Raw genomic sequence first — 24,106 nt, forward strand, 5'->3', positions numbered from 1 at the left:
AGCACCACAAAGACATTTTAAATGCACACTTCCAAAACAAAGCTTCCCATCAAAATAATAACCTCTTTACACAAGAATAATAAAATCTGTATCTCTAAAAATTTCATTTTGAATTACTGTGCTGCTATAAATGGCAAAGATATACTTTTGGGCAGTGTGGTCAGCCACTAGTTACCACCAAAGCAGCCGTAACAAATAATGTATAAAAGCGTGGAAATCAGTGTGTTTGTGAGAATAAAATACAAATTACACATAAATGTTGGGGAAACAAAAAAATACTCTAAGAAAACACCAGCTAGACAAACTAAATTGGCAAACATAAAAGCAAAAACTATAATTCAGGTACTCTTACTAACCAAGATGTTTGGGAAAGAATGATAATGAGGATGATGATGATACTGATGATGATGGTGGTGATGCTGATATAAAGTTAAATATCACTGTGTTTGAGAAGAAAGTATTTCATAGACTTGAGACTCCTAGGCCATAAAGCCATTAACAGCATAGCACACTTAGCTTTTCCCTTCCCTGCTGCCATGACCACCTGGGAACACAGGCAAGAGAATTTCTGGACGAATTATTCAGTCTCCCTACAAACATTAGATAATAATGCTGGCATAGCAACATGGTATATTTTTGATGGCACACTGTAGCAATCTGCCAGGACTCAGTTCAAATTAATTAACAAGATTCACACATATTTTAATTTTGGCAATAAAATATGGATTGTATCTCAGTATTAAATAATTCAACAAATATTAAAAAAACTAAGTCCCTCTCATAATAATGTTGTAATCAAGAGAAAAGAGAAGATATAATGTTTATAGAACTCCACTAGGCTGATATTAGATTATTTGATTTTGACAATGTACAAATGATTTGATATAAAAATAAATAGCCATGGAAATTAAGAAAAAGAAATAAGAAGCCGGGCGCCAATGGCTCACGCCTGTAATCCTAGCTACTGAGGAGGCTGAGATCTGAGGATCACAGTTCAAAGCCAGCCCGGGCAAGGAAAGTCCGTGAGACTCTTATCTCCAATAAACCACTAGAAAACCAGAAGTGGTGCTGTGGCTCAAGCGGTAGAGCACTTGCCTTGAGCTGAAGAGCTGAGGGACAGCACCCAAGCCCAGAGTTCAAGCCCCACGACCGGAAAAAAAAAAAACAAAAAACGAAATAAGGTATTTCTAGCCATGAAAACAGGAGTGTAGTTTAATTTTATTGTGTAAATCAATCAATAAATTAAGTTGGTTTATATTGCTTTTCTCTAAAAACTATTTCATCAAGGAAGATGTGTTAATATTGGTAAATGCTGAGTAAAATGTTTATACATTTAGAGAGTGGCACAATACTTCACAAAAGAATAGGGAAGAATATTCGTTCTCTCTGTTATCATTTGGATATGAAGTATCTCATCCTGGCTTCAGTGTTGAAAGATTGGGTCCCAGTTTGTGAGCCATGGAGAAATTGGATCACGAGAGAGATAATTTCATCAATGGATTCATCTACTGATGAACGCTTAAGAGGTTGGCTATAGTTGCAGGAAGAAGGTCATGGAGGGGTAGGTATATTTCTGGAGGTTTAGCTGGTCCCTGGACTTTTCTTCACTCTCTCTGCTTCCCTGCTATTATGAGGTGATCTGATTTGCTCTGCTGTACCTTCTCTTATGATATTTTTGCTCCAGGCTCAAAGCAATGAAAACTGCTAACCATGAACTAAAACACACAAAACTGGGAGCTAAAATAAATCTACCTGCTTTTAAACTCTTTTTCTTGGGTATCTGTCACAATGACCAAAAAATGGCTAATATCAAGGAGACTTGATATTATGCAATGACCTGGCTTTGATTAAAGCTGACTGGAACAAACCAATTGTAACATTGCGATAATTAAAGAAAACTGAAAATAGACAATGTTTTAGATTATATTAAAGAACTGTTGTTAATTTGTTATATATAATCATAAAAATAATTATTTTATAGACAAAAACAGGATATGGTCAAAAAGCATAATGTATAAAAAGATAACATACAAAAAGTATTGGGGAAATATATAAAGTGCTCAAATGCTCAAAAGCTGGCTGATGGGTTTAATGGGGGTAATTATACTCTACTTTTTGTAGAATATATAAAATATTTACATAAGAGAAAAAACTTAAATGTCTTTTCCTCTTTATACAAAGCACAGAATACTATGCTATTCTAGTCTATTATAATGAATCACAAAAAGTTAGCTGTTATGATGGGCACTATTGACTTATGTTGTATTCCTAGCTACTTGGGAGAGTGACAATGAGAGGACTCTGGTTTGAGGCCAGCTCAGGCAGAAAAGCTATGTGAGAGCCTTTGATTGGGAGGATTGTGGTCGGAGGCCCAACAAGTGTGAAGCTTTGATTTCAAATTCTAGTATTGTTTTAAGATATAATTACATATTTTTAAAAAGTTAGCTGTTACATTCTTCTTGCTGTTTTTAATATTAATGTTAATACAAGTTAGTGTGGTATAGTGAGAAAAATATGAGCCTTGAAGATCTAATTCTGTAATACTAGGTACGTGATCTTAGGCAAATCTTTCTATATTTTGTGCCTGCACTGTGGCTTGAAACTTAAGGCTTGTGCACTGGTCTCTTAGCTACTTTTTTGCTCAAAGCTGGTGCTCCACCACTTTTGCCACTTCTCCACTTTTGGCCTTAAGGTGTTTAATTGGCCATAATTGTCTTACAGACTTCCCACATGGGACGGCTTTGAACTGTGATCCACATATTTCAGAATCCTCAGTAGCTAGAATTACAGATGTGAGCAATTGATACCATCAAATTTAACTGTAGTAAATTTGGCAAATTTTTTTTTGTAAAATGTGGAAAGAAAAAAAATTTTATGTTGAAAGTTTTTTGTACAATGAAATGATATAAAAGTACATTGAAAATTATAAGACATACCAGTATTAATTTAATCCTTGCTCATTAAGAAACTTATCATTCAATCATAGTCAAAATCAAATACATATCACAACTACATAAAAAACCTGAATCATGACAGTGAAAAAATAGTATGATGGGTCAGAGGATTCTGAACAGGATTTTATTTCTACTGGGGGCAACAAAGAAAGAATTCACAGAAAACAAACACTGAAGCTCTTGAGCTGGCAAAGCTGTGAAGTATATACATAGAAAAACAGCAGGGCAAGGAAGCTAGGACTCTATACTTCGGAAGAACTGGAATTATAAACAGAGTTTGGAGTCAGAGCAAGACTCAGTGGTTTTAGGTGTCCTTATAAAGGAGATTTTATCTGGTAGTCAAGGTGGACCCACTTTAAGCTTTTAGTAGGAAAATAAAACAGATATTCTAAGCTTTGTCTCACTGAGTTTATGAAGAATCAGTCACATAAACATATAAAAGGTAGAGATGGAGAGGGCTGTTTTTTTATATGACAAGGAAGATGTAATATGTTATAATTTTGGCATAAGCCACAAATAAATAATTGAGAATACAGGTCAATTAAAGCCCCTCAGTGGATGAATGGATCAATAAAATGGTAATCTATGCTTCATCAGAAAGAATGACATGCCCCATTCATCAGGAATGAGAAGACTTGAAAAAAATATATTAAGTGAAACAAAGATTGCATGGTTTCCCTCATTTGTACTTATTAGAATGTGCCTATAAATCTATAAATAAACCCAATGGATAATAAAAGACAAAAATTATGCTTGGATATAATAAATCAAACAGGATTCTAGACATTCACACTGTGAGACCAAAGGAGGATATTCTTAGGAAAAGATCACAAGAGCTCAATAGCTATGTACATATGATCATATAAAATGGTACTTATTGAAATCAAGTCCAAGAAGTGGAGTTCTATTTTACTTTTTGCAGTTCTTTTTTTGCTTATTTGTTTTCTTCCCTTTTGTTGCTGTTTTTGATTTCTGTACCTTTTGTCTTGTAGGTAAGTTTATCTGATTTGGGGAGTGGAAGAGGAAGCACAGAAATGATGTAACAAAGGGTGAATTAATTCAGCAGTGATATTAGACACTACGTTGGAAATGACTATACAACTTGGGGGAGAAGGGGAAAGAGGGTAAAACCTGGGAGAAAATAAGGGAAGAGTGACACTGTTCAAAAAGAAACGTGCACAATACCTGACTTACGTAAGTGTAACCCCTCTGTATATCATTTTATAATAAAAAACTAAATTTAAAAGTTTATCAGTCAGATATTATTTAGAAAATAATTTTAAAAGTCTGTCTTAGATGAAAAATAATGTTGACAAACTCTAGAAAGAGATTTTGCTGGACAATTTTTATATAGTAGTGGTTGTGAATAATTAATTGTGCCTCATTAAGTATAAATTAAATTTTCATGACTTGCTTTGAAATTCTAATACTAGAAATTGGGTGGCATTGTGTGTTATTGATTAAATTTTCATTTTCTAAAAATAAGCACATGATATTTTTTATGGTAGGTCCTATGTAAGGGCACTTGAGCATTTTAAAACATCATATTGCAAATATTTTTTCTTCTAAAATCCAATAAAATTCAATTCTTTCTCAAAACTCAATCATTCTTACCCTCGCAGAAAAGTTTTTTCTTAGGGAGTTTTTAATAAAAAAGAAATGATGTAACTGGTTTTATGACTCCAAATTTTTACCATAAATATTTCACCATAAATATTTTGTTTGTCAAATAGAATACAGCTCTACAAAGCAAAACGCTGGTATAGAAAGATGAGGAAAGCAGGAAATTTATTCTCAAGCTAGAACTGGGGGGAAAAAAGCTCATTGGTTAGAAAATAAATAGCTATCTCTCTTTTTGTTAAAGAGAAAGTCATGTTATAATAATAAACAAATAAAACTCCTAATTGTATGAAAAAACATGTAATGATACAATTACAGTGGGTAGAAAACAGTGTGTGTGACAGTATACTATGGTGGTTCTATGATACTCAGCATTCTGTCCTAAGTGGTCATTTAATGTGTAATTTTAGGGCACCCTATCCCATTTGGTTGAAAGGCAGCAATTCTGATTCACTTCCTGGAAAGACTATGTGCCACAAAATCCCACACAGAAAATAAAGAATTTTAAAAACTCTATCTTATTTATTTCACCAAAGTAAGAGGAAGAGGCAAGCAACTTTATCCTTCTATGGCAATTGTTGCTTATGGGATTGTTTTTACCTACAAGGAAAAGGCAGGGTTAAATTCAATAAAGGCAATAAACTTTGAGATAAACTTAAATTAACACACATTTCCTTTAATTTCTCTATCTGTAAATCCTGCCACTGGTTAACAGAGCAATTTTCTGGAACACCCCTAGTTAAAAATCCAACTGTTCAAAAGTTCTTTCATGGACTTCATCCAGTTTCTAGTTTGCAAACTGAAGGATATTTAGACGACATTCTCTGCAAGCAGCTTTATTAAGAGCATCCATTATATTTTATTGTATAATTATGACAACTCCCTGTTGACTTCTTTGTCGATTCTCAATCCCTAAAGCTTCACTTCAAATTCACTTTCTTTTCTGAGTAATCATCACTTAATGTTTTAACAATAGAAAGGAAGGAAATTGATCAAACGCTACAAACTGGTTTCAAAACAAATCATGTGATTAAAAGCAAGCATTTTCACAAGATAGCTGTCATACATTTGAGTGACAACACCAGTGATAACACCCATAAGAGCTGTCAGTCAACAGTCCTCAATCCACATCTAGACATTCAAGTCAGAGATGAACAGAGAGAAACATGTCCCCTTCCTGGAGGAACACAAAGATAAGGTATCATACTACCATAAGGTATCATATGACCAGTGTAATAGAAGGGACAGAATGAAGAGAAGTAGAATTTAACTCAGGGAAAGGACTTCCTCATAGAAGTCAGGAGAGGGTGTGGGAGGAGAGGAAAGGGAAGGTTTTATGTAGAAAGAAAAACATGACTGAGACCTAGAGCAGAGACAAGAAACTACAGGAAGATCAAATCTAACAGAGAGAGAAAGAAGGGGCACATGCCTGGGATGGGGGAGATGGGCAGAGTCCCAATCCTGCAGTACTGTTCATCATCCTGAAGACTTAAATCATATTTAAAAATTATGGGAAGCCCTTTTAAGCAAAATAGAGACTGAATCACATTTTTGTTGTTAATATCTATCTGGCTGCTGGTGGAAAGAAGTTTCTAGTGGGCATAAGCAGGGTCCATCTATCAAATGATAGATGATGGTGAACAAAACTAGGGTGACAGATGAGGGCAAGACGTATAAGTACTCATAAAGGAAGTAGACAGGATGATGGAGGTCAAGTAGAGGTTTGACTTAAGCCTTGAGGTAACTAAGATTTAGAAGGTAGCAGACTCTCCATTCTTATCTAAATCTATCATTTTATCACTTTATTGTATTGGGGGGGGGGAGATCATTTTCAAAAACCTATTCTAATACTAAGACACCTGAAGCCATTACTATCATCTATTCATTAGTGCTTGGGTTCCAGCCAAAACTCACCTGGTTTCCAACTAATAACAGGTGCTCTCCAAGGAGAAAGTCTTTGAGCATATCTTCCATCACTATCATGTGCTAGACAAAAAGAAGACCAGAAGTCAGCTGTACTGTACAAATCAAGGTGAATATCAGATTAACTATATAGGTACCTATTATGATAAAAAGACTGATTTTATTTTCTATAAAACAGAGTTAATGTTATGGGTATAAATAAGTTATACAATCAATTTGTTATGTGACAGTTTGGTTAATGATACCAAAAATTTGAATCCATCTGAGCAAGACCAAGCCACAGACCAATTATTTCAGAGTTTTTCTAATTCATCTATTTTATTAAAATTCTGTTGTACTGGCTTATAATTTAACATTTAAATTGATACTTCCTCATGTAACTATATGGAGGCTTTCTAAACAGTGATTTTTATTTTAGACTAACTTGTTTTCAAAGCTATGTATAACTTTACAATATATATTCTTTACCTATCCTAGTTTATTTAAATTTTGACAAGATAGATTAAAAGAACAAGACTAAATTTGTTCACAATAGCTACAGAGGCAAACTACATTGCTCTTTTGTGTCTTGAAAAAATAGGACACCCATAAGTAGGTTACAAAGGGTCACTGGAGGCAAGGGAAAGAACTACCTATCCCAGCACAATTAATATCCTTACTTACTTTCTCTTGGTTTTCTGCACCAAACTAATAACCAAACTAATCTCCTAAGAACTGAAGACACTAAAGTTCCTATGTCTAAGAAAGACAATATAGAGATTTTTTCTAGTGTGTCATTTACTTTTCTTTTTTAACTTGGCTTTTAACAGCAGAAAATTTTCCTTCTACTTGTCAAAATTTAGCAGTATTTTTTTCAGTTTCTTTCTTATAAGAAAAATAAGATTTGTCTCCCTCCTTTAAGAACAGATGAGTATTTCTCTGATGTTTATCTTGGTAGTTGTTTGCTTTTGAAAATTAGATACATTAGGAACTTAAGAGTTTTAACAAGGTTTAAAGTGAAGTGAGCATATCCGCTCATTGTCATTCTGGAACTTACTTAAAAATAAAAAGACAGTACTAATAATTATTCTGGGTCAACAAGTGTAAACAGGAACTACCTTAAAAGCAGCAAACTAAGATGTGTGGTTGCCCTCTGAAAGGGAGTCCTAGAAAATCCTCTAAAACTGGGTTCTTCAGCAGACCTTCCTTTTAACTAAGTTAAAAAGTCAATTTCAACACAACACTAAATTCTTCCTAAAACAAATGGGCTAATCTACATCACATATGCTTGGAATAAACAATTGTATAGGCATTCCTATTCTTTTCTTCTTTACTACTCATCTACCTTCCTACTTTAAACCCCATTCCCTCTAATCAGATAAATCAATAAACATTTTTTTTTTTTTTTTTGGGTCGGTTGTGGGGCTTGAACTCTGGGCCTGGGCACTGTCCCTCAGCTCTTCAGCTCAAGGCGAGCACTCTCCCACTTGAGCTACAGCGCCACTTCCAGTTTTCTGGTGGTTTATTGGAGATAGGAGTCTCACGGTCTCCTGCCCGGGCTGGCTTTGAACTGCGATCCTCAGATCTCAGCCTCCTGAGTAGCTAGGATTACAGGCGTGAGCCACCAGCGCCCGGCAAATCAATAAACATTTACTAAAGTCACTGCCAGTATAATTCTTGTCTTAACCTCTTGGTATTTCAGCATAATGATTTCTTCCCCCCCTTCCTTCCCTTTCTTCTCTGCTTCCCTCTTGTTCCTCTCTCCTTCCTTCTCTTTCTCCCCTTCTCTTCTCTTCCTTTTGTCTCTTTTCTTTTTGCCTTTTGGTTTTGCTTCATTTTGGTTTTTGAGACAGGGTCTCATTATGTAGCCTAGACTGGTGTATAAATCACTATGTAGCCCAGGCTGGTCTTGAACTCTAAATCCTCTTGCCTCAGCCTTCCAAGCCCTGGACTTACAGGCATAAACCACCATGTCTCACAAAGTTCTTAATGATTTTCTGTATTGTCTGTCTTTCCTGTTCCTTCTTACCTCTCTAACTATTTTTCTCTATAATCTCTGGATAGATCATCTTGTTGTAGCAACCCCTTCTGGTGTTGATTTTCATTTGTTCTACCTCATTACCTTTTTACCTGGCTTTAATATCACAAGATAGGACAAAGCACGTTGTGCCTACGCATACAGGCACATGCCTGGGGGTAGGGTTAGAGCTATGGGTGAAGCTGGGTACCAGCACATCTGCACACAAAGAGCTGTATGTACTCCCCAAATCCTCTCATCTATCTCATGGTCTCAGCTACTAACTCTACGCTGACCATCAATTTCTCAGAGACTACTCAATTGCTTAGTTCTTTCCTAGTCTCCTAAGTTCACAACATTCAAACTTGGCTCATTAGATTCTATTTACCTTTCTTCATCATTCTGTATCTTTTCCCAAAATTAATAGAATCATTTTCTGCCTCCAAACCAAACCCCTGGAATCAGCTATATCTCTATCTACTTTGTTCTTCTCTTATCAAGATTCAGTTAAACACCAACTCTTCACCATTAAGCCACCTGCCCACCCATCAAAAACCTCAACTATATCTATTCTTTCTCTTCTCTCACCACAGCTTGGATTCAAAGTTTTATCATCTGTGGCCTAGATTTTTACGAAACAACTTCAAGACTATAAATTCAGTCTCTCTCTTAGCCAATGAGTTCACAGTATTGACCCAGGTATTTTGTTCAAAATCTTGTCACTTCATTTTTCAAAACTCCCAAAATAACTTGTAATACTTTAGGAAAAAAGGTTACTCCTTACATTCTTGACCTACATTCTGCAGCCTCATCTCCTACCACTTTTCTTCTCCTACACTATATTCCAGTCAAGGGCATAGCTTAGAATAATTTTCACTTCTCTTTAGTTCACTTTCCCAACAGACTGTCCCGAGAGTCTTTGTCTTTCATCTAACATAGAATTCCACACACTCTACCTCCTAAACAACCTTATGATGTGACCTACAGCTCTTTGGCCTTATTAAGAGGCTACTAATTCCCCTTTGCTCAAATGTCTCCCACTCACTGCTCCAAGTGCAATATTCCTTAACAAAATGAAATAGTACTCCTCGGCATGAACATTCAAAATCTTATTCATTTTTTTATTAATGCCCTCAGCATTTATTCAGTAGTGCCAGGATATTTGCTGGACATTCACAATAAACAGAGCTGTTCCCAAGTGATAAGGAAGAAGACATTTTGAATATCAGTTTCAATATGATGTGATACAAGGGCAACAGCACATAGAGCAAGATGAGATGCACCAAATCTGTAAAAGAAACTGAAGATTATTGCTCCAGAGATAAAGTGTGACATCAGAAAACAGTAACATGCCACAAATGGAAATTTAATCCAGCCACTGTCACACAAATTAATACAGCTAGAATTTTTTTCATTAGTGGCTAAGTCATAATGCTTTAAGAGGAGAAGGTGCATTTGGAGACAGGTTACAGAAAGTCCCTTAGGCCCTCTGCATAAAGTTCCCAGTCCTCAGTGTCTATGTCATAAACACCATCACAACAGACACTGTGTTCAGAGGCACAAAAGTCCTCCTTCTTATGAATATCCTACATATCTATATGCTGTGAAGTCTTTTCAACCTCCATAACTGTGGGGTTTGCCAACTGTCACCAGTAATGGTTTTCTGATTCTTTTTTTTTCTTTGTTCCTTTCCACTATGTGGACATAGTATGATTTCTTCAATACTTGGAAATAGTATATTTTCCTTCTAATCATGACTTTTGTTTATCTGATAACACATTTGCCTATGATTCATATATAACTTTACTGGATTATTCAAAAACAGTCATATTCCTAAAGACAAGTAAAACTCATATTAACTAGGCATGGAAGGAATAAAAACAAAGGTTAGGGTTATGTCTTTTGCTATGCCATAAATAGTATAGATTATTGTTAACCAAGATTTTTGAGACAGAAGAATTTGCTTAGAAACCTTCCATATATACTTTTAATATCTTTAAGCATATAAATTAGGATACTCCTTGAATAACAAACAGAAATGGAGAAGGTCATACATGAAAAGAAATTCTACTTTTGTTTTGCTAACGCCTTAATATAGTGAAAACAGTAAACATAATTTGTAAAGAAGATGTGATTGTTTATATACAAATAAATAACTATTAGAGAAATGTATTCTTAATTATAAAAGAAATAATATAATCAATAGAAAATCTGAAAAAAACATAGTATAAGTAATTTTCACTGAAAAGTATCTTGTTAAAGTGAACATCTATAATAAACTTTCTAGGCATTACTGTGTGTTGGTGGGAAGGCTATAACTGTTTATAAATAAGAAAGTCTCTACCATAGTCCCTTGAAACAAAAGACAAAAGAAAAACTGTAGTAATTTGCAGGAAAAGAAAAGAGGTATGTGGAAAAGGGGTTATAAAATGAATTCTTCTTGAACTTCTAAATAATTTAACTAAAGAGCAAGCAAAAGGAGAGTAGTTACATTTTAAATTTACTAGTGTATACATTTTATTAATCTGAAGTCTAGTCTTATACAGTTTGTGTATGTATGTGAATAAAATCTACAAGCCTAATCATAGTAGCAACTTTATCAATTTTTAAGTAACTCTGGAAAGAATTTTAACTTTTATAATGCTTTAATAAAAGATATTTGATATTTCATTTTTAATCCTCTGGTCTGAAATTAGGGTATGATAAATATAATGGAGCATCAGAATCACTGGGCTCAGAATGAAGTATGATAATGAATGTGGTTGTTTCTCCAAGAACACAGAGCAATGCCTTTACCTGAACATTGTTGTAGAAGAGAACATCCGGCACTTTCATTTTCTCATGGGCATTGAATACTGGTGCACGCACAGCGCCAATCTGCAGAGATCCAGATTCTACCTCACCTGAACATTCCACAAGAACAAGGAATTAACCATGGTAAGTCCTACAAATAATATCCACAGAAGCCAAATCTACCTAACATAGAATGCAGAATAGCTTCTGTAACATATACAAACTCTAGGGATTTTAATTTAGCATCTCAAAAAATAAGCTTGGGGCTGGGAACGTGGCTTAGTGGTAGAGTGCTTGCCTACCATGCATGAAGCCCTGGGTTCGATTCTTCAGTGCCACATAAACAGAAAAAGCCAGAAGTGACATTGTGGCTCAAGTAGTAGAGTGCTAGCCTTGAGTAAAAGCATCTCAGGGACAGTGCCCAGGCCCTGAGTTCAAGTCCCAGGACTGGCAAACAGAAAGAGAAAAAAAGAAAGAAGCTTGAAGAGGATAATAAAATATCATAGCTCTATACACAGCCTAAAACATTCCAAAATGCAATAAACTTCATTTAAAACAATGTATCTGTCACACATATAGATAGAACTGATAATTTTTTTTTAAAAAACCTAGAATTCAGTCAAGTCCCATACAGAAACTTCTTCAGTTTTGTAATTTTACATAAAACAGTTATTTTCTATTTTTACTCAGATAACAATATTTGTACATAAAATGTAAAAATAGTAAATGAGAAAAATAAAACTATTATACAATAAAAAAAGAAACTTCTTCAGAGTCTAAATTATATACATAAGCCAAATACATATTCAAATGCTTTGAAGTACCCTGAATATCATCCTTTTGGTCATACTCAAATCTCCACAAGAGAATTCCCTAGAGCTCTAGTAAAAAGTGCAGGTGGGCTAGGCATTGGTAGCTCATGTCTATAATCCTAGCTACTCAGGAGGCTGAGCTCTGAGGATGGTGGTTCAAAGCCATCCCAGTCAGGAAAGTCCGTGAGACCCTTATCTCCAATTAACCAGTAAAAAACAGGAAGTAGCTCAAAGTGGTAGAATGCTCCATGAACCTCCCCGCCCTCCATAAAAGAAGTACAGATGAACAAACCCCTCATTTTCAGCAGTGGTCCAGAAGATCTCTATTTTCAAATAAATACCCAGGTTATTATGACACCCAGCTAATTGGGAACTTCTGCTAAATAATTACAAAATTATTCTGTAGTAATTGTTATTGTGTTGTTCCCTATTTGTTTTAGAAGTTGGACTAGAATAGATTATAAGATCATTGGAGCAGAAAATTATTAACAAATTTCAGAAGTCAGAATATGCTTCATTTGTACTTTTTTTTTTGTTTTGGTCGGTTATGGGAGCTTGAACTCTGGGCCTAGGCACTTTCCCTGAGCTCTTCAGCTCAAAGCTAGCACTCTATCACTTGAGCCACAGTGCCACTTCCGGTTTTCTGGTGGTTAATTGGAGATAAGAGTCTCATGCACTTTTCTGTCCCGGCTAGCTTTCAACCTTGATCCTCAGATCTCAGCCTCCTGAGTACCTAGGATTATAGGTGTGAGCCACCAATGCCCAGCTTCATCTGTATTCCTATAAGTAACCAAATATCCATGTTGATTGACATTTTCCAAAAATAATATAAGATAAATAGTAGTACATATAATAAGTAAAATTAGTAATATAGTAATATTACAATAGCATTGTAATATTAGTAACCAAAAAGGATTTTAATGTACAAGAACCCAAAGTACATTTATGCTCTTTTATTCTTATTATTTCCAGTAACTTAAAATTATGAAGAAACTGAAAACATAAGCAGTTTTCTTAAAATCACCCAACTAGTAAGAGTAGAGCTTAAAATAGAATTTAGTGTACTGGACATTCTATTAAGTACAGTGTGTTCAGTCCTCTGACTCCAAATCAAATTCCATGCTGTGGAAATACCCTAGCAAGCAGATACATAATTACAATCCCTTCAACAATTCACCCATCTTTATTTACCTCTAGTTCAAATAAGAAATTCAATTTGTTTCTTCTCTAGCTATTTTTGTGCTAAGCCATTTGGAAAAACTAGAAGAGAAAGCAACATTTGCTTCTGTGGAGAATCACGAACTAAAATTTTGAACTAAAAATAATTATACTGTCTCCTTGTTTAATCACTACTGCCTTCTACAAGCCAGAGCAAAGCAGATCTCAAAAGTAATTCCTCCTTTCAATAGATCCCTGCCATTTCCACGTTATTCACAAATTCTATAAGCCATGTGTTGTCAAGCTGAGAATCTACTATTTATTTACTACCATTAAGCCTCCAAAGGAGACCAAATCTAAATATATTAAAGAGAAAGAATGGAATGTGGCAGTAAATCAACTAAAATACCTGTATGTCCAGAATACATATAATTTTAGATTCAAATACTGCTTGTTTATGAAAGACATACATTCAGTAGACTTGTAAGTCTTTATGACAATATAAGTCACTTAACCAATGTTTATTGATAAAATTCCAAGCTAAAAGGGATGTCACTGGCATGTATCTGTAATCTTACCTATTCAAATGGTTGAGATCAGAGGATAGCCTGCACAGGAAAGACTGTGAAACACTTACCTTCAACTACCAAACTACCAAAAAGTTGAAAGTGGAGCTGTGGCTCAAGAGGTAGAGCATGATCCTTGAGCAAAAAAGGTAAGGGACAGTGTCCAGGCCCTGAGTTCATGCCCCAGGACCACACACATACTCTTTCTTTCTCTCTCTCTCTCTCTCTCTCACACACACACAAACACACACACACACATGCACACACGCACATACACACACACACACACACACACACACACACACACAGGGAAATAGACTAATAAATGCTTATGCTAATACTTAGAGAAAGTAGCTAGGTGTCTTGTAAGAAATCTTATGGCATGGGCTGGGAAGGTAGCTAAGTGGTAGAGTGCTTGCCTTGCATGCATGAGGCCCTGGGTTCGATTCCTCACCGCCACATAAGCAGAAACAATCAGAAGTGGCACAATGGCTCCAGTGGCAGAGTGCTAGCCTTGAGCTGAAGAGCTGAGGGACAGCGCTCAGGCCCAGAGTTCTGGCCCCATGACCAACAAAAAAAAAAAAAGAAATCTTATGGCATGACATTATTTGGGTTATTTTCTCAAGGTCTTCAGCCTTGAGGCTCAAAACCTGATTTTTAACATCACAACCACAGGAAAATCCAGCTTTTAAACATGTATTTTGATTCAAAAAGCCAGAATTGCAAAGTACGACATCACAATGGAAACCATGACTTTCATGTTACAATATACTAATTCCATAATCATTGTACTATTTGGAAGGGGATCAGAATGAAGAGTCAAGTACTATGAGAAGGCTGTTTGGTGGGCAAGCCTCTTAATAAAAAGAATGAATAAAATGAATTTTTTGCCACACAGATAGCTTCAAAGGTCAAGGGGAAAGGTCAAGTGAAAAATCTAATCACTTAGACCCCGACATCACACCTAATGGGCACTGTTGACTGTGACCTGTCACGGGAAGAGTAAAGTGCAATCTAAATGACAATCTTTCTTTGGATGTTAATAGCTTGAATCAACTAGCACTATGAAGCTACAAGTGCCATGTTGTTCTGTCTCTTTGAGTTGCTGCTGAATGTGTATTTAGATCCAACCATGTATCAGATTTATAATTTTTTTTTTTGTCAGTTGTGGGGCCTCAACTCTGGGCCTGGGCATTGTCCCTCAGCTCTTCAGCTCAAAGGCTAGTGCCCTACTACACAGCCACAGCAACACTTCTGGCTTTTTCTGCTTACGTGGTGCTGAGGAATCGAACCCAGGGCCTCACACATGCAAGGCAAGCACTCTACCACTGAGCTACCTTCCCAGCCCCCAGATTTGTAATTTTACTGTAAAAAAAGTCATTCAGTTTCCTTAATATCAAATTGTTTTAGTGCAGCACTAATTATCAGAAAACATCTACTACATTTTACAGCTACAATATTCCTTTTAGAAAGTTGGTCATACATCTGGTGTTTTGATAAACCAGGTAATTACTATTAAAAATGGAAAAGCTGGCATTGTATTATAATTGAAGAATAGGTAAATAGCCCAAAGGAAACTAGGTAGAAATGGAGTAAGAAGGCATGCCATATCTGATTATGATTTTAGTCTGTATCGACGTAAAAAAGGTTTCCAAGAGGTCTACAGGACACTGGTGGTCCTCAAGATAGAGATGTTGTATGAACAGCACATGAACTAGATTCTATATTAGATTCTAGGTTCTATAGTAAAATAGATACGGAAAAAAATTTATACAAGTTGATCTACAAAAGGAATTTTTAGAGCCTTTAATATATTACTATCAATTGTGACTCTTGTGAGTAGGCAGAACTGTTCTAGGATATACAGAAATAAATACGTAAAAAATATTTCTTCAACTCAACAAATAAAACAAAATGGACAGAAAATAAAAAACATTTCTATTGAAATTAAAGTGAAAAATACTATCAAATGTTTTAATAATTGCCAGAAGTACTTACATTTGAAATTTACGGGATCTGGCTCCAGATTATCATCAGTATTTATTTCTATTGCAGCGTCTGCCAGATTTTTCTCCAATGCTGACCTAGCAAGGCTGGGTAAAAACCTGGTGAAAGGAGGGAAAGAGGGAAGATGATAACATTGAATTTGTCTGTTTCTTAAGTATCTTTTAATACATATACAGAATATATATGTGCATATATATATATATATATATATATATATATACACACACACAGAATGTCTTTTAATACACACACTGAAGTTTAGTACAATTGAGAATTTCAGCCCAGGTCTATGAAATCCAAAGCATATAAACTTTTAGAATAAATATAAACTTACAGAATGTATGAATTATATTTGTGGAATCTCCTTTACTAAGTAAAGCTCATCTATAATTAGTAATATTCATTTATGTACAACATTTTGCAGAATAAGACTAAAAACAATTTGCTTCCAGAGTGAATTTAATATAGCTGATAAATCTTGTTTACTGTGTAACTGGCTTGTTAAATTTTCTTTTTTTTTAATTGTGAAAATACTGTACAGAGGGGTTACAATTACATGGGCAAGATAATGAGTACATTTCTAAGTAGATAAAACAGCAACATTGAAGTCTGATCTAAATTGGCAATCACAAATTTAAATCAGTGGTAATAGATGTGACATTTTTCTTTACCTCTAATAGAAATTATTTAATGAAGGATTATCCAACTTGAGTTTTTCCTCCATTAAAAAAATACTTCTTTATATATTCTATACATATGTTGTTAAAACAACAATTTGGGGAGTGACAGGAGGGTTCTGCAACTGCAAACAGACTATGAGCACCTTGAGCTTAGAACAGGAAGTGCTTTCCCACCCCCACAAAGAAAGTACTGCCTATAATTTATGATTCTTTCTACGTGAGTACACTCAAATTACCTTTAATCCGTGATAAACTAACCACAATATGCGCCAGCATTCCAAATAAACATACTAAGAACATCTCACTTCTAATTTCACTATGACTCTTTAGTGATAATTCTCAGAGGCTTAAATATAAACTCTAATAGTGGAGAAGCTGATGTGAGCCAGAAGGCAAATAGTTGACAGTGTAAAGAACTGTGGGGTAATATTTCCTGGCCCTGTAATATTCAAAGCGGCAGTACCTCTTATCTAATGCCTCATCCTGGTCCTATAATTCTAGGTCTGTAGCTCATTATCTCCGTATCAAGTCAGACTTAATCTGTGTTCACAGTTACTTTTCTTCACAGTTCTTTTGTCTTATTTTGCATTTTCTGAAGCAGAGGTTACTATGTAGCCCAGGCAGGCCTTGAACTCACAAACTTGCCTCATCTTCCTGAGTTCTGGCATATAGGCATGTACTACCACACACAATTCTTATGTTATTGCCTTATTCAAAACCATGTCCTCAACAATCTTGCAGACCCAATCACTGGGATTTTGTCCTCTCTTGAGCCCTTGTCCTGGCACTAAGCCTAACCTTCCTTTCAGTACTCTCCCACAGGCCCTGCAGCTACATCTCCACTTCCTGTCAAAGTACTTGGATGGGCTTAGACTTAGTCGACATTGCCACGCGTCCTTGAAATCTACGCTGCCTGTTCATGTATCTTCACACTAACCTATATTCAAATCCTTCTACGCTGCCCTCCAAAGTATGTAGCAAACATAGGGGGAGGAGTATTAATAGTAAGACTGAGATGGCTTATATCTGCAAAGCCAAAATCAGGAGCCTGAGGTAAGGGGATTTTGAGTTTGAGCCAAGTTGGGCTACAAAGCAAGACCTAGTTTAAAAAATGGAACTAAACAAAAGTACTACAGAGAAAAAGAAAGATTGGCATTGTGCATCTCAGGCAGTCTTAAATTGTGGAATGTATTAATTTACATTTGTTGCTTTAATTTTTAAATTTACAAACAGTATTGGGATATTTAATATAATTTGCAGTCTATGATATTTATAAACATAATTTGCTAAATTTGCGAGAGAAATAAGTAACACAAGGAATCAAATTTAGCTATAAGAAATATTGCCTACTATACCCCTAGTCTTAAAATTCTTTATGCCTAAATAATATACTGCCTGAAGTAAGTCCTGATAACTGAGGGCCAGGTTGAAGTAGCTTTATGCTCAGACCAATGCTTTTTGCAGACCAGTGAACATAGACTATCAGTGAAATGTATGATACTTGAACTCAGTGGGAAAGGAGAACAGGGTTACCTGGAAAGACAGGCTTTTGTAACAGCACTGTGAAGGTTTTCATTAGGATACTGTGACAGCCGGCGAGCAATCCGCAACAGTTGCCGGGTAGAAAGAGATGATGCTAAGGATTGTGCCTATTAAAAGGCAAAGATAGCCTGTTAAGAATCTTGCTTCAACTTGTTAAGGTCCCTTTAGATGGGTACCATAGCAGAATTCATTACTCCTGAGAGACAAATCCAAATTTAAATACATGTTGTTAATGAATCACAAATAAAAAGAAACAGAAACCAATTTACACTTAAGATATCCTTGAAGATAGTCTTTTAATAACTTAACCAATAAATTAACAAATAAATTCAATTAAAGTATTTAAATTTTGTTAAGTGCATGTTGTGGAGGGGAAGTTGGATAGGGGAAGGGTGTTCTATCTTTTGAATAATCCTTATGTAAAACTGACTACTCTGTTATAGTTTCTGCTTATAGACAGCTGACTTTTTAACATTCTGGAAATGCTTCAAGGTTTATGCAAACTAGTGGTTTCTGAAATACAGAAGAAGAGTTGTGGGCAATTTAGGTGCTCTGGGTATCAAGCAGCTTGTCACTTGAGTCTGTTATTTGCTATTTGGAATCCTTCCCTATACTTACAGAATAATTTCATCTTGTTTTCTTGGCACTTCTTCAAATTCATAGAGTTGTTAACATAGAGCCCAGGATATGGGGAGTGCTCAGTAAATACAGGCTCACTGAACTTTAAATTCTCCCAGTGGAGAGCATAATCTAGTGGTTCTAATAGCCACTAGCTTTAAAGTTATTCATGCTGGGTTCTTATTTGTTAGCTTTGTAACCTTGAAACTTTACTTAATCTTTCTAAGCCTCAGTTTCCTCCTCTGTTTCCTTATCTTTGAAATGGCTACAGTAATGACCTGATTTTTGAAGTTGTTCTAAGAATTAAAAAGTTATTCTAACTCTAAAATATGTAGCATAGTCAGAAAAATATGAATACTCAAGAAGTGGCAGATTATTAAACATTCAGCCTCTTCACAATCAAGCAGAGGAAAGGGATGATACACTAACACAATTTGAGTGAATCAGATGATTACTGGCTTAATTCCCAACTCAAAGCAACAAAGGAGAGAAGCACTTTTGAAACTACAGGGCCTGGGATGAAGGGTGGTAGGGAAGGTGCAGCGGGCTAAGTTGAAATGTCATAGAGGGTGACAAAGACAGTAAAGTGGAACTGGAGGAGGAGATTATAAAATTAAGAAAAGGTTCAAAATGGATGAGGAGAAAATGCCAAAGACATCTCACACATTTGCTTATCTCAAAGTTTTGCTACAGGTCCTCTCTGAAGGTTCTAAAGAAAAAAAAATGAACAGATTTCCCCTTCCCTACAAATTTCACAATTTCATAGATTACTGTTAATAGGCTACTTCTGTCTACTGTTAATAGGATATTTCAGCTAACACATGACTTAAACAGCCCCCTGGTGCTGGATTAGGAACATGACTCTCATCTATCCTTTCTTTGTTGTTGTTGTTAAAAAAAACAATTTTAAGTTTCAAAGAACTCAGGCAGGGGCTGGGAAGGTAGCTCAGTGGTAGAGCGCTTGCCTTGCATGCATGAGGCCCTGGGTTCGGTTCCTCAGCACCACATAAGCAAAAAGAAAAAAGACAGAAGTGGCGCTGTGGCTCAAGTGGTACAACGCTAGCCTTGAGCTGAAGAGCTGAGGGACAGCGCCCAGGCCCAGAGTCCAGGCCCCACGACCAGAATCCCCCCCACCTCCCAAAAAAAGAACTCAGGCAAACAGTTGGTCCATTCTTGTTTGCAATAAATTTGCATTTGTGACATAGAGACAATATTTAAATATGGAAACCATAAATTATCTTTCAAAATAGCATATAATTTAATACTAAAATAAGTGGAAAGATTAACATTTGCTACAGTGGCTTAAAATGTTCAACTGAAAAAAAACTGAAAAAAATAAAATAAAATGTTCAACTGGACAGAAGAATATTATAAAGCATGGCATGAAAGCAAAGAGATGAAGTCCATAAAGAATGCAGGGGCATGAGCCCAGCTTCAGTACATAGTCCTGCTGGCAGGTTTGTTCTCAACCAACCCAGACCTGAGAATGACGGTTTGAGGAGTTTGGCTTCTTCCTAAGGGCAATAATGCATTGCTGTGTGCAAAGCAGTAATATAGTTTCAAATCAGATTATTACTGGCTTCATTTCTAACTTAAGTCAGTAGAAGTATGTACATTAGGTGAAGTGCAAAGAACTAAAGCAGAAAATAGAAGGCTACTTCATTCATCTGCCTAGAAAAAGATAAAGTCCTATTGTAAGAGTATGGCCATATACTGACCTTGCTAATATCAGCAAGGTCAATGCCACTTCACTGGGATTCCCTGGAACTGGGTTCTGGCTACTACGCTAGCATTTTACACATTAAAGGGTGCCAGACTGAATGAAAATTTATTCTTCCAAAATATAAAGTTTTTTTTTTCTGAAAAAAAAAAAAAAAAAAAAAGAGTATGGCCATAAGAATAGAGAGAAAAGAGGCCAAAAAAAAAAAAAAAGTCTTACAGAACTTGATGACTGACTAGGTGAAAACAAAGGAGGAACTGAGGGTAAGAACCAGGTTGATGATTGAAAGTACCAGAGGTTAGGGACAACTGGAATTTCCCATCTTTAATATCTAGCACCATCAGAAATTTTTATTTTACTCATGAAGAATGTTTGATAAGTGACTCCAAACAGAAGACTCTTTATAACATGAGTCTTGATCAGCCCTCAGGTAACCTTCTAGAACACAATGTTGCAAGCATAATCCTGAATTCAAGCTTCATATTTGATCCTAGTGATCAGTGAGAAAATTTCTTATTTGAACATAGGCTCTTTCACTTGATGACACCAAAACGATCTACAGTAATAAAAAAAATTTCAGACCTCAAGATGACCCAATTAAGCATTTAAATTAAGGTTTTAGTTATCTCTGCTCTGATATTATCAATTAAAAATTTGTATAACTTAATTAAAAAGTTCCCAATGTACTTACCATTTATAATAATCGCTAGGCAGGTGCTCTGCCACTTGAGCATACCCTTGGCCCTTTCTGCTTTAATTTATTTTCAAATAAGATTTCAATTTTGTCTGGGGCCAGCCTCAGACCTAATCTTCCTACCTCTACCTTCCTAGAGGCTGGGATTAGAGGCATGGGACAGCACACCCAACTTGCTTTTTGAAACAGGGTTTCTCTAACTTTTTTTTTTTGGTCCTGGATGACCTTGGACTATCTTCCCATCTCTGCTTCTTTCACAGCTAGAATTAGAGGCATGTGCCATCACGTTTAGCTATATTATTGAACCTCTAACTGAAATTCTATCTTGCAGAAAAGAGGCTGAAAATGTAAAGCACATTTCCTCAGTTACTATGGCTATGCAATTTAAAACCATACCTCAAAGGAATTTTTATCTTAACATGAATATTAGTATTTTAGCTTAAAAGATCTCATCAGAAATGATCAAAACTAATATTTGTTATAAAAAATGTAGCACTCTCTGGAGAGAAAACTCTAGGAATGATCTGTTGATACATTAGTAATTCATCAGTGTATTCATTCATTTCTCAAATATCTTCTAGGTGGAGTCCACATACTAACTGGAGAGATAAACTGTAATAAAGCTAGAATAGGTAATATCAGAAGTACAGGTATCATGAAAGCAGTTACTTTTGACTAGGAAGGCTGAGAGGGACATCACAGAACAGGGGATCTGTGAGACAAGTAGAGTTGAAAAAGCACACATTCCAGGCATTATCCAAAGCAGAAACATCTCAGTACATGCTTAAGTTACAAAGTAGCAAGACTCCAAGTTTGGGCAGAACACCCTTGCTCTTAATCCTCAACTGGAAAAACAGCAGAGTCAAATGAACTGGCAGGCCCACTTGGAGGTTATCTTTAGCCTATGGGCAGAGAGAAGAAATCCCTAATAGTTTTCAGAATTCACTCCAAGGATAATATATATGACTTATATGCTCCTGTATTTAGCAGTATCTGTTGAATACCAGCTGTGTTGTAGGCAAAGGTCTTGATACTTGATACACACGGAACACAACAAATAAAAAGTCCTGCACCATGAACATAAAACCCGTGAGGGCACCAAAACCACAAAAAGTAACTAAAAACGGGCTATTTGACCGGTGCTAGTGGCTCATACCTATAATCCTAGCCACTAAGGAGGCTGAGATCTGAAGATCAAGGTTTGAAGCCAGATCAGGCAGAATAGACTTATCTCCAATTAACCACTAAAAAGTCAGAAGTGGAGCTGTGGCTCAAGTGGTAGAGTGCTGGCCTTGAGCAAAAACATGCCCTAAGCTCTGAGTTCAAGCTCCAGGACTGGCATGTGATTTGTTTACATGTGTATATGTATGTAGGCACACACGCATGTGCACGCACTCATACATACACACAAACACACACCACACATACAAAACAGGCTTATTATGTAAAAGGGTACTAGGGGTGGTGATGCAATGGGGAGGTAATTCCACACTAAAATAGACTGCCTCAGAAAAGCCTTACCAGAAAGGTGACATCTGAGTAAATCTGAGAGGGGCAAAAAGGAACCTGCAGCTATCTCTGGGGAGCATCTAGACAGAGGAAATGCCACTTGGCATTTCCTTGGCCAACTTGGTGTGTTCAAGGAATAGACAATAAAACCATACAACTGAAAAGAACAAGCAAGAGGGAAAGGTGAGTTGAGGTCCCAACAGTACTTAACAGGAGACCTGTGAGAGATCTGATGTTATCCCCCTACACACACACACACACACACACACACACACACACACACACACACACACACACACACACACACACACACACACACACACACACACACACACACACACACACAGCCACATCATAATCTTCAGAATCTATGAATGTTACTTTCTACAGCAAGGTTGTCTCTACAGATAAAATTAAGATACAGATTTTGAAATAATGGAATCATCCTAGATTACTGAGTTAGCATTAAATGAAATCCTATACAGGACTGTAAGAGGAAGGCAGAAGGAGACTTGAAACCAATCACAGAGGAACGTGATGGAAGATAGAGGAAGTTTTGGCATAAAGAGGCCACAAGTCCAGGCATGCTGGATGATAACACTGAAAACATCCAGGGGCCTCCTCTGCAGCCTTCCAGGGAGTTCAGTTTGGCTGATGCTCTGATTTTGGCTCAGTGATAATGACTTTAAACTTCATTGTCCAAACAGAGAAATTTCTGTCTTCTTTAACTACCAATTTATGGTAATGTTAAAATAGCCACAAGAAACTAAGTGAAGGCTATATGATAAATGAACTAGTGGTAAAAAGGGCAGTGAAAAGGAAATAACAACATCCCAGGAGAAAGATTATGCAATCTGTTCCTAAGACAAGTATTGACGGTAGATAAGAGAACAAATGTGATCTCAAGATGCTATATGGGAAAAATTTTCTTTCAGATTAAGTGAAGAAAGCAGGAAAACAAAGAATCAAAAATAATGTCAAGCTTCCTAACTTAGGTAATTTGGTAGAGAGGTTGCTAACAAGGTCAGGAAATTAAATCAGAAAACAGAATGGATTTAAAGGGAAAAGTTGCCTTATTTGTACATGGAGAATTTATAGTGATTTCAAATTACTCAGTTGTAAAATGAAGCTGACATTTATTAGGCAACTACTACTAAGAAAGGGATTCTTTACATACATCTTTATGTTTGATCACTGCAAGCTACTGACAGAGGTAGATGGTAATGTTCCTATTTTGTAATTGACAACAGAGACTCAGAGTTAAAAACAGCCTTTTATCTTTCTACTCTGACATCTTTGGATGGAAACACAAGGCATAAAGAATAAAGGGAAGTTAGAAGTTAGAAGTTGAAGATAAAGGCACAAGCATTAACTTAGAGATGAGACTTCAAACAGTAAAATAGATAACTCTTTTTAGTGAAGGGGAGAGAGGGAGCAGAGCAGAACCTCCAGGAGCCCCAAGTATTTCTCGAAGCTAAAAGTGTTTTCTTCAACATGAACCAGGAGGACCTGGG

General features: G+C 36.1%; 1 protein-coding gene across 2 annotated transcripts in view; it reads right to left on the bottom strand.

Moving 5' to 3' along the window:
• Vwa8 (von Willebrand factor A domain containing 8) overlaps positions 1-24,106 on the bottom strand; it is a 295,472-nt gene that overhangs the window by 166,998 nt on the left and 104,368 nt on the right. For both annotated transcript variants that reach the window (XM_042685395.1, XM_042685396.1), the window contains 4 exons: positions 18,043-18,158; positions 15,821-15,927; positions 11,290-11,396; positions 6,489-6,560 (listed from right to left, as the gene is read on the bottom strand). In XM_042685395.1, the coding sequence (XP_042541329.1) occupies positions 6,489-6,560; positions 11,290-11,396; positions 15,821-15,927; positions 18,043-18,158 (402 nt within the window). The remainder of the gene's footprint in view (positions 1-6,488; positions 6,561-11,289; positions 11,397-15,820; positions 15,928-18,042; positions 18,159-24,106) is intronic.

Source organism: Dipodomys spectabilis, unplaced genomic scaffold (genome assembly GCF_019054845.1).
Source record: "Dipodomys spectabilis isolate Male_0828 unplaced genomic scaffold, ASM1905484v1 ptg000095l, whole genome shotgun sequence".
NCBI classification, from domain to species: Eukaryota; Metazoa; Chordata; class Mammalia; order Rodentia; family Heteromyidae; genus Dipodomys; species Dipodomys spectabilis.